Consider the following 12,240-nt stretch of genomic DNA (forward strand, 5'->3'; position numbering starts at 1 on the left):
GTCCATATCCTAAACAGAACCTCAGAGCATGATCAATGCTTTGCCTCTTCCATGACATGAAGAAGTTAAAAGAAACAAGAAGAAATTCTGACCTCTAGGACAAACTGCCTACTGCCTCTTACACAGGACTGCATCCTCCCGTTGCTTGCCTTTCTCTCCACATTTCTTCTCTCCATATAAAAGAGACAGTTATTTCCCATTCTGATTTTTGCAGCAAGATGGTCCTCATTTATCTGCTTTATCACATAGATGTGTTAATGGATTTCCTGGTCATAAAAAGTTGAAGCTCTAAGACTTGAATGCAAACTCTGAGACAAGGGCAATGTATCTCCATGTACATCCCGCTGACATTGCTGATGGGAAAGGACCTATAAAATGCAGTTTTTAAGAACTGCCAGAGTACACAATTTTCTACATGCACGGGCTCAATTCAAGAAAATTTCTTACAGTAGATGCCTGACTTGAGGCCTATGGTTGCCTTTCCCATTACCTGGAGAATCTCCAAAAATGCCCATTTGAACATAGACACATGCAGGCATATTATGTTTGCAAATACAGCCTCTAGAAATCTCACTTCTTTCCCCCCCCCCCGCCCCAGGATATTATGATTAAATAAAACCCTCCAAGCATTCAATATTATGAATTTATCTTTAACCCTAAAAATAACTGTTGCCTAGTTCATACAACTCTGAAACATACACACCAGCCAGAAAAGGAAAAATTTAAATTCTGTCCCCAAAATAAATGCAGCTCTATGTAGTCCCTTGTCCCACATATGAATGAAAAAACTCTGCATTTCTTAAATATCTATATAACTACAGAGAAAATATTTCTTTGTGTAATACAACATATTTACATGTCTGTAACACAGAAAAGAGACACATTTTCATGACGATAATTCAATTATTGTATGACAGATATGTTAACTTGTCACTTATTCCACCAGAGACATTATTTCCTAAAACTGAACTAATAACCCCAAAATTTAGTGTTTTCTTTTTAAAAAGCAGCTTCTAATTAATATTTTTGATGATCCTATAGACTATCGTAACTACTTAGCAAAATGAGGTGTGTATTAAACTTATATTTCTTAACACAGCACATCCACAATATCAGGTTTTACTATATTTACTGCAGATAACAAGGAAAGATGAAACAAAACTGAATGAAAGCTTAACAATTTTGTTAGTTTCATACAAGGCACTAATAAAAAGAAAAAATAGCCATAACAATATAGTATGCATTTTGAAAATAAATCACATTGGAGATTAAATTATCCAACTATTTATCCAATTAGGATTATCTTTCATGGAACAGGAAATAAAGTAAATGTGATCAAACAATATAAATAGCTTTTTTTTTTTCCTTTTTATCTGGCCGACAAGATAGACTTATTAATTTAGATTTTTCCATGAACTCAATACAGCTTCATAGCAAGCCCAAAGCACAAATGTCACACTGGAAGCTTTTGCTTCTGCACTTTTAGAAGCCTGCTCTCCAGTATGCTTCATGTAGGTAAAATCACTCTTTTCAGCAGCAGCATACCCATACAATTGGAAAAACTTGTGAGTATATTTATATCTAAATAGTTTTCTGTGAGAATAGCTAAACTTCTTACCTGCTGTTTCTGAAGAGTAAATTGATTTATTTTTCTTTTCTATTTCACTGTGCCTCAAGCATTATTTGGCCATGACTGTATCACTGTCTTAGAAAAGACCTGTTACCTCCTTCAAATCTTCAAATCTTATTCCAGAAAATATTAATTGCATGCATTGAGAGTGAGATCCATTCATTTAACTTCCTTTCTGTAACTACAACTCGGTAGTCGCATGACTAAGCACGTGTAAGGTGCAATTTATCTGATCTACTTTTGCCATCTACTTTAGGGTGAGATGGATCACCCCTACAACTGCCTATTGCCGTCTGTTGAGTCTAAGGTGACTCAGATGCAAATGTCTACATTTGTTTCAATGAACTTCACAGTGAAGATTTAATCTAGATGAGGGAACAGTTATAGCACAACTGACCTTCCAATATGAAATGCTGAATCTTTGCTAATAATTCTCCTAATTTACTAACTGGTGCTCAGGTCATAACAACCAGTTATTGCCCTGTTTAGCAAATTTAACCATCACAATTAAAGTCTAGGGAAGTAGATATGGACTAATTATATTCCTGGTTGACAGACAAACATTACATTTTAGCTATAAGATGAAAGATTTTTTTTCCATGACAAGCAAAATTCTAGGAAAAAAGCTTAGTGACCTGATTATAACTAAATGATCTGTTTCTGGTGTTCAGTGTGTTCCCAAAGCACAGTTTTATGAAAGCATTCCTTTAGCTTGAAATAAGATGTGCTCCACGTAGCACATTTGTCCTTAAGGCTGTATGATTATGCTTTTGCAAGCACCTAGACAGCACTTTTCACCTACAGATCTCAAACAAATTTACAAAAGTAGATATCTGCAACTGACAAGCATTTGTCTTATGTCCCACGATGTCAAAGTTGCATGCACAGTCTTGTCATTAAAAGAAGTGCTATGTATCATGCAATAAACACTGATGTTTCCCAAAGAATCCTCCTGGTCTGAAGTTAATGTTTATTTTTTTTTCATTTTTGCAATACTTTTAAAAAGAGAACACATCCACCTAGGAATATACAGTTTACTCTAAGAGAAAAATACATATTAATAATAGTATAAAAGTAAAAAAAAAACAACCCAGTGTTTAATCTGTTAAACAATAGAAAAATTCTTATGAACTACTGATACTGTCATTGAACTGGAGAGAGTTTGAGAACAAGCTTGCTCTGGCTTTTTCACCCTATGATTTGGAATCTGCTCACAGTACTGCCAGCTTAACCAAAAAGGATTAACTCTCATATCCAACTGAGAACACAGATAATTCTCAGTAATTGGTAAAAAATGAAGATGAATGGGGCTGAGAGATAAGGAGCAATTAGCTCATCAGCAGTTACAGCTGTGCACTCAATCCAGATCCATCTCTTGAGTCTCGGCCCCTTTTAAAGAACCCAGGCAGAATAAGCACAGGACACCCCCTCCCAAAAAATTGCCATGCCTGCCCATCATTCCTCTGTCTTCCATTTTATTTCCATGCTATACAAAGACACCTGTCATAGCATTCCGTGTAAATTACTACCTCTCCCAGGACCTGTACCTACAGCCAATCTTCTTTTACATTAAAAAAAAAAGAAAAAAAAAAAAAAAAAGAAGGAAAAAAAACCCCAAACCCAAAACCCGGAAACTAAATGACTACTGTAGACACTTTTAAGTTCCCTGTCAATCGTTTCCAATCGTTTCATTACAGCAGCATCATCTGTTTGAAAATATAAGCAATTCCCTCATCTAATTATAGGGAGGATTTGAGGTTCATTAACATTGCCAAGGCAGAGAATCAGATGTGCAACTGCAGAGCTGTGCTCAGTGGCCTGCATTCTCTGTTTCCTTTTATTTGCTTTTTCAAGGTCTCCAAGACTTTTTCCTGAAACCATAAAAGTATTTCTTTCCCTTAAAATAGACACGTGTGTTTAGAAAAAGGAAATTACTGCATTTTGTACTGTTCTATTATTGGGCAAGGTCACCGGAGAAAAATAATTTCACCTAAATCATTTTATCTCTGATTCTGGATGGAAAAAAAGAACAGTATACAAGCAAGCATTACTTTTGAACAACACATCACAGGAAGCCTTGTATTTGTCTCATAATTTTAAATATTGCAAGGTAATGCAGATGAAGAGGAAACCCAACATGCCAAGAAAATCTCTTAATTTTCAACACATTTTGTGGCTGTTTATGGATTAACATGCTAGCCAAGTGTAAAATGTTGCCTCGTATTTCCTAACTGTGTTTAGAAATTAGGAACACCAAAGTCTTCATGATTGCTTCACTTCCTTAAAGAAATAATAGCATTTTTTTTGTATGAATGTCGTTTAAACAATGACATTTTCTTGGGACATCTGTTTTGAGATCACATTTTGAATAGATATGAACTCATTTCCTACTAAGCAAGTAATTTACTATTGTTGATAGTTGTTTACAAGTTTTATGAGTCATATTTTAGCAAGTGGCAAAGGTCTTAACAAATCCTTTGAGTATTCCCTAAAGTGTATGCATAGTGTTTTCATTATATAAAATGTTCGGGAAGCAAAAGTATACGGACTGTTCTTCACTTCCTACCAAGTTATAGATAGCAAACTCTAGCCCACAAAAATAGCTTCTAAAAGGTATTTATTTTCAAAGGCTTTTATCTTTTGCTGCTGCAGGTTAATGAAGTAGGACAGCAGGGCACTAAGTACTTAAGCAGCAAGGAAATGATTGAGCTGCTTTACCTATCCATTGCTTTAGAGCATCAGATGGTAAACATACAACTGATACTAATATCACACTAAGATGCTAATATGACAAAGAGAAGAACCTGGCCAGTGTAATTTAAAATTTGACCTTGCCACTCTCTTTCTTTTTATTCAGCAATTAATTAAAAAACCCAAACCAAATTAAAAAAACCCAAGAAAAAAACAAAAAAAAAAAAAAAAAACCCTACCAAATACAACAACAACAAAAAAAAAACCTCTTCACATACCATAATCTTTCTTTTTCCTTTGCTGCCCTACAGAATTCATTTTTTAAACAAAACCCCAATAATTTATCTATCCTGCATGTTGTATGTAGGATTGCCACTAAAAAGAACCTGGGACATTTTTCCTTCTTATCTGCAATGTAGCTCATATCAGCCATGCTGTCACAAGACAGTACTTGATATAAACAAGAGATTGCAAAGACATCTCAGTAATCAATATTAGGATGGCTACAGTATGGAAGCCCCAACCACTGCATATCATTTGTCTCAGCATCTATTTCTATGACCAAATGAAGCATTAATTCAAATCATAAATCTATGGTGATTTAAATCTGGGAATGAGCACCTGCCTGCTTTAATGATTTATTTTGTACATTTCAGTAAGCAGGAGATTTGTCCATATGAACTGACAGGTCACCTTCAGATGCCAGTAGCAGACTGTTTATCACCATGCAGACTAGCATCTCATCTTAGCAAGTAAATATTAAACTAAAAGAATCCAATTGATTGTGGATGGGGGAGAAAGGCGTTGCAGCCATATATTTTACTCAGTGTGCTAATACCTCACTCTGATTCCTCTGTAATTTCTTTTTTTTTTTTTTCCCTTCTAAAATGATAATTCTGGTGGGAGGATGCAAGCTCAAGGTTACCAGCAAAACAGAGAGATAGAAAATAATTACTTATTAGTATCATTGGCTTCCTTTAACTCCTTTCATTCACTAACCTTTTGGCCATTGCTTTAAAGGACCAAGTAAATAAATTTGTGTAGTGCTCTGTATAATTATACAATGTTTGATGACAAGAATTAATTCTGTAATTCACATTAAGCATTTGATTAAAACGAAAAAGCAAGACAATTCGGAACTAAACATGACATGTCAATGTGATAAGATCAATAAAATAAGAGCCCTTATTGTATTTATCCACCTTTATGTAGGCATTGGAGCACAGGATGGTAAATCCACACCCACCATAATTCCTGCTGCATATGGGCTAGGATGACTCAGTTAAGCTTTTAGCCTGGTTGGACCATTTGTTCCTTTTCAGTGTGGTCAGGCAGATCAGCTAATTTAAAATCTAAACTGAAAAAATCAGGTTGTTTTCTTTTGTTTTATTCTTTCCTCCTTTCAGCATTCAGTAATGTAATATTTCATATTCTTCCCTAGCAAGCTATAATTTAAAACATTAATGGTATATGGACTTGATAATATTTATTTGAAAATACATAAATAAACACACTCCTGAAAAAATGCAGGAGAAGAAAGTGTACGTACCTAATACAAGCAACACCTTTGAAATATGAGCTCTTGTCAAGATAATACAGTGTGCTAATTTTCAAAAATGCAACTAATAAACAAAGAACTCAACTTTTCATGAACCTGATAATACCCTGACATGAGTAGCACAGGAGTCACTTCTCTGATTCCATATGCCTGATCAACCGTGGACACTGGACAGGGCTCAGTATAAAAAAACCCAAATAAATCAAATTGCTCTTGAGAAATCCTCTGTATGAAGGGTGTAGCTCAAGAATCCCTTGTCTCAAGATGCACAGACAAGAAAACTGTATTTACAGAACCATTTCTCATGGAATGGAGACAACTGGAAAGCTATTCACTCTACTCAGAAGAGCCATTTTTTTCTGTACAAAATTAACTCAATTCTTCATTCAGTTAAATTGGGAAATTAACTGAAGCTAACAAGTAAGTTAAGGGGCTGAGAGGAAATTTTGACAATGACAATAAATAATCTTGCTTCGCTAGGTTTGCCTGACTAAAATAACTAGAATGTATTTTATTAAATAGGGAAAATGATTAGGCTGTCTAAGAGCATATTAGTAATCTAAATTTTGCCTAAAACAAGGATTTCAAAACAGATATTTTTCTTTTTTATTCAGAGGAAGTTCAGATATTCCTTCCATCCACTCTTCTACAAAAACCCTGTGTGGTTTAGATGCTGATTACCTGTTAACTTTTCCATCCCCACGGATGCACATGTGGTTTATAACTAGAACTGCCAAGCAGAATAGCAGCTCCACAAACCAGTGTTTGAACTTTTTATTTCACATAATGGATTCATCTAAGCCTGAAAATCTAAATTAGCTTCTAGTTCTAGTACACACTCTTTATCTTCTCGGCTTGTATTTACCCTGTTCACCCTTTCTCATTACTTCACTTTTCTCCCAGTGTGCTAGAGGCCAACTGATCCTTCCACTTCATTTGTACCTATCTCCTCCTCCCAGATTTCAAAGACACCTGCTCTCTCCCCTCTCTTGTTTTCTCTCCAAGAGAACAATCTTTACACTTGTATTAGAGTAACTGCATATGTTGGTATCTCAGTAATTTAAGATTATTTTCTTCACCATCATAGAGGTATTTTTAAAGTCTTTATTTAAAAGGAAAACAAAACCAATCATATAATCTCCTTATTCAGTAATGCATACATATTGCTGCTATTTACAGTAGTGTGTACCCAAGTGATCCTGTACTTTAAACTGCAATTCATATTATTTCTAAATAATACCCTACCAAAGCCAATGAACTGTACAGAAACACTGTCCACAAACATGTATTTATTTATGTTAACGCTAGTACATACCCCCTAAGATTCATTCCAAATGTATTTAGAAGATGGAAAACTAAAAAAAAAAAAAAAAAAAAAATCTAGAGAAAGGGCCAAAATAAAAACAAAAAGCCTATCTGAGGCCATTTGATTCCAGTATACACCAATCTTCCCTGCAGACTTCTGAACCTACCTCTTGTCATTGAATTTCTGTTGCTGAGTTAATACTGTCTCAACATGATAAAAGGATCCAATACAATGAAATGGCATAACAAAACATTTTACAGCAGACACACACAGATGATTAAAGATTTAATCAACAACAACAAAAGTTATCCTAGCTTTGAAGTATGCTTTAGCAAAACAAATTGTCCAAACAAATGAATAAAGTATACTGAAACAATTCTTTTTTGAAAAAGAACAAGAGCTGCTGATGGCTGCTTAAGAAATGGAAAAAAATGTTAACTACATTTTAGGAATGTGTTTATTAAAATAAAATATGATAGGAACTGCAAAGCATGGCAGAATTTATTGTGTATGTATGTTTTCCTTTTGTCACAGGGCACATGAAAGTATGAAATATTTTGCTTTCAAGCTTGTGTTCTGAATTACCTAAAGTCAATACCCAGCACACTGAGCAGGAGACATTGTTAAATTTCACTTTGACACCGTCATCTGTCACTCCACCTGTACTTTGAAAAATGAACTCTAAGCAATCAAACCACTTTCTTTCATGGAAAATATTAACTGGAGTCTGCAAAAGTAGCCTGCGAAGAAAAGAATGTTTTTGTAATAGTAACAACAACACTGAACGCTGGTGTAAAGGGCAGGTACAAAATAAAACTAAAAGCATTAAGAAAAGGAAAACAAATATGCAACTTTTTACACCAAATCAAAGATTTCAGAAAGAAGTTCAGAAAGATTACCATTTTAATAAAATATCTCAGCATTATGGACATATAATAATGCTATGTCTGAAACTTACCAACACTTGAATTCAGATCTCCATTTTCAGAGTCTGCTCCATGCTGGTTATTATTTGCATGATAGTTGGACATAGCTTCCAATTTGATTTTTTTCACTTTCATTGCTTCTGCTATGGCAGCATTGGTGGCAGCTGCTGCTGCTGCAGCTGCTGCTGTCAGACCTGCAAAGAAGTATGAAAAAAATTTAATATTCATTATTCTATGAGTCTCCATTATTGCAGGGACTGTTATTATTCCTTCATGCTTGTTATATAAGAACAGAGAGCGCTGCAGAGTATTATTCCTCTTGTTGGTTTTGAAAACTATCAACTTTTTGAAGTAAAATGTTTCACATTGTATTTAGATAATTACTCCTATACATTGATTTAAACTTTAACTTGGTGTCCAGTAAGTGCATTCATAATAAAATCACAACAAGATGCAGCTACAAATACATGCAGTCAAAAATCTAATTTGGCTCCAAAATGGTGTCCTGAGTGTCTGACTATGAATAGGTGAATAACCATACTTAGGAAAAAAATTCCCATTAGATCTTCAATTTTAGACATGCTAAAGAAAACAGAAATAACAGGTCTATAATTTCTATTTATGAGTAACAGATTATAGAACTCAGTCATTTCTCATTTCATATATAATAGCAAGGAGATGTAGTTTTTCTAGGAAGCATTTCTAGAAAAAAATAATGCAGAACATTCTTCTGCTCTCCCCAGACTTCAAGACATTAATTTATCAATGAGAAGAGGAAGTATTAACCCATTTAATACCAATCCCAAAGTCACCTACAGGCAACTCAAGTGCTCTTACTACCAAACCAAGCTTCTGCCATCCAGCCACTTGGAAAAATGTTCTACAAACGCAGGAAAATTTCTCTTTGTCAAGAGCAATTGGAGAACTGGTCCAGTTCTCCAATTGCCTTTAAAGCTCAAAATTAGATGCAGCCTTTAATCTAAGTCACAAGCATCAGTTTTTGCCCTCTTCCCTGAGGCAGGGTAATTGTCCTGTGGTCCCTAAGCCCTGCTGCTGCCCACCCAGACTCCTCTGCCCCAGCCTGGGGGGCAGCAGAGAGAAGCCAGTGCCAAAACTTCACAAGAGCTGCCTCCCCCACACAACTGATGCAGGGGGCAGAGATGGAAATGATAGAGGACTAAATCTAAGAAATAAAAGAGAAGGCAATAACGCAGGTAAGTTTAATGCATTGATGCACTCTCAGCCCTCAGCCTGTGATGCCACATGAGGAGAACAGACCTCAGTCATTTTGAATCAAGATTCTTGCCCTGAATGTGGAGAAGGTTTGAAAAACACCATGCAATTAGTTTAAAGGTGCCTGCTTGTCTGATTTTCAGCTACTCTGAGAGGTGTGAAGTGTCCTATGGATCTCAAGAGAAACTAACTCCACAATTTACTATTCTAAGGCTGCTGTCTAGCATAGGAAGAGTGCAATTTAGCAGGAAGACCAAATAAGCAAATAATCCCAGGCCACTGAGGTAAATATTGCCAGCATCATTGCTTCCCAGGGTCTCTTGTTGTCTCCTTTGACTCCTTACATGGAAAACAAGTTCACTTTTGCCACGTTTTTGGCTAGTGGTGGGGAGGGACAGAAGGCAAATTCCAGCAGGGAAAAAGGAGGTGAGAAGACATCAGGAAATCTATGAGGTGGCATAAGAGGTGCCTTTGAATATATTGTTGCTTGACTGAAGGTTGTTTTCCCTTATTGCCTTGCATGACCACATAAAGATTAGCAAACAGTTCCAGCCTCCCCACCCTCCTCACAGGCTGACTTCTAACACCTCCAAGTGTAATGAGAACTACTGACCAAGTGATAATTACAGATCAATATTCTTTACAAAAGTGCTGTTTCAGGTAGAAGATGTACCAAACGTCAAAAATAAATGAGAAGGTGAATAAATATGAGGGTTTACTTTTATTTTAGCTTCTGCTACTATCACAAAATATGCATGTTCTGATCTTATAAAGGTATTGACAATAACATGGATTGCTTCCAATTATATTTTTACCTTAGAGGAAGGATATGAAGCCATACATTATACAAATTTGGTTACAGTCCCTAAATTTGGCCACAGAAAAAAGGATGGTGCACCTCTGAACTTTGGTTTGCATCCGGTGCTCATTAAACAACACAATAACCTATACTTCCTTTTTTAAAATATATATATATATATATATATATATATATATATATATATACATCCCTGAAAAGCTAAACCTAGCATTTTTAAAGAACAATTATTTGGAGGAATATCCTGGTACATTATATTCAATGACTAGAACAGCAGGTCCCAAATTTTTGGTTGCGACTACACTTTTAGACCAGCAGTTTTAAAGTGCTTTCAAGCACTGGGGCAAATTACATACTAAAGAGATGCTGGACATAGGATTTGTGACACCACCTTCAATGATTTTCTTGCATTGGAATAATGACCTGGATGCAGAACTCCTGAAATAAAAATCCTCTTTTGCTATAAAATTTGCAAAAAAAAAAGAGTATGCTCTTGGTGGGGACTGGTAAACTAAAATAAAAATTGCTTAGTTCTGTAGTAAGATTTTTGCAAGATAATGCTTGTGGCAAAAAATGATCATTTAAAACAGTAGATATTAAACTAATAATTTCATTCCTTCTCTTACACAATCACAGAAGTGACTGAAATGATTAGCTTGCTATACAGCAATTAATGGAAACCGTACAAATCTGAAATGTGTGTCTCGTGTAAGCACTGGTGTAAGTAAGGAGGGAAATGGAAGGAGTAATGCTCAGAACTCTAGCTTAATGGTGATCCTTACTGCAATTCCAGTCTACTGCACAGTTTCTCCTTTACTGCTGCTTGTTTCTAGCACCTGACTGTGATGATATAGCAAAGCAAGTGGCAAGGGAGGCCCAAAGCCAGTTTATCAGAGCCACCTGCTTTATAATCACTGGTGCACTGTGGTGTACTGGGGTGTGGTAGAACCCAGAACTTCAGCATAGGGCCCAACTTATCTTTCTTATCTCACTAGTATAGGCAGGCAAATATACTATTAGCAGAAGTTAATACACCTCTATATATCTATACTTATATTTTAAAATACTAAGTTTTGAAGTCCCAGTATGGGTAATACCTGGGATTTTTTTAAAATGTATTATTTGAAAAAGAATTATGATGTAAACATTATTTAATATCAATTTAATCTTACAATAAGTAGCCAAGGGATTTCCAAGGTGCACATTCCCAAAATGTTACCTTCAAAAATGAGATAACCAAATGTAACCTACAAAGTCAACTGAAATGAAAGAAATAAGGACCATACCAATCAGCCACGTAGGTATTTTTTATTCTTTACAAATATTTATTTGAACAGTTAAAAAGTATTCAGGCCAAAATACTCAGTGGATTAAAGGCAATGGTAGTTGTCATTAATATTCTGAAATTGATAAGTTGTTTATGTCTGGCATTCTTCCTGCTGATTATGCAGTGAGACAGGCAGCTTTATAAATATCTCATCACTCCATCGTCACACAAATTTCATCGACAGTGCTCATGCACAGCTATTAGCAATATGAATCTAACCATTACAAGAGGAATGAAAATCGAACATGTGGCATTAATACGCAGTCCTGGTTCCTAACCATCTGATAGGCAGATGGTGTAAAGCGGATTCTCCAGCTGAAATGAAGGGGCACATCATTTAAAACCTTGTTTGCATTCTAACTGATATCAGTGCCATATTGATATACATGATACATCATGGCAGTATTTGAACAATCTAGTTTGTTTCAGTCATAAATGTTTACAGCCTTGTTTTTTATCTTTAGAAGCATGTTCTGAGGAGCGTATTTTTAATTTATGAAACCTATTGTTTACTTCTGTTGAACCAGAAGATTAGCAAAGAGCAGGAATATTAAATTACCACAACCACAGCAGTATAACTAAGATGGATGAATAAAGTATGGTTTTTCAATATGTTTGTAAAGGAATTAAAAAATTAGCCTAGACATTTTATGCATTAAATACATTTATTCATTTAAACCTTACAGCTTTTTTCCCATGTGACATACTTAGAACTTTAATGCTTTATAAAGCCATTCATTTAAATCTCTTAC

General features: G+C 35.3%; 1 protein-coding gene across 6 annotated transcripts in view; it reads right to left on the reverse strand.

Moving 5' to 3' along the window:
- The window catches only part of DACH1 (dachshund family transcription factor 1), a 353,632-nt gene that overhangs the window by 161,794 nt on the left and 179,598 nt on the right, over positions 1 to 12,240 (reverse strand). For all 6 annotated transcript variants that reach the window (XM_059839129.1, XM_059839130.1, XM_059839128.1 and 3 more), the window contains exon 3: positions 8,144 to 8,305. In XM_059839129.1, coding sequence (XP_059695112.1) covers positions 8,144 to 8,305 — 162 coding nt within the window. The remainder of the gene's footprint in view (positions 1 to 8,143; positions 8,306 to 12,240) is intronic.

Source organism: Haemorhous mexicanus, chromosome 2, assembly GCF_027477595.1.
Source record: "Haemorhous mexicanus isolate bHaeMex1 chromosome 2, bHaeMex1.pri, whole genome shotgun sequence".
Taxonomy (NCBI): Eukaryota; Metazoa; Chordata; class Aves; order Passeriformes; family Fringillidae; genus Haemorhous; species Haemorhous mexicanus.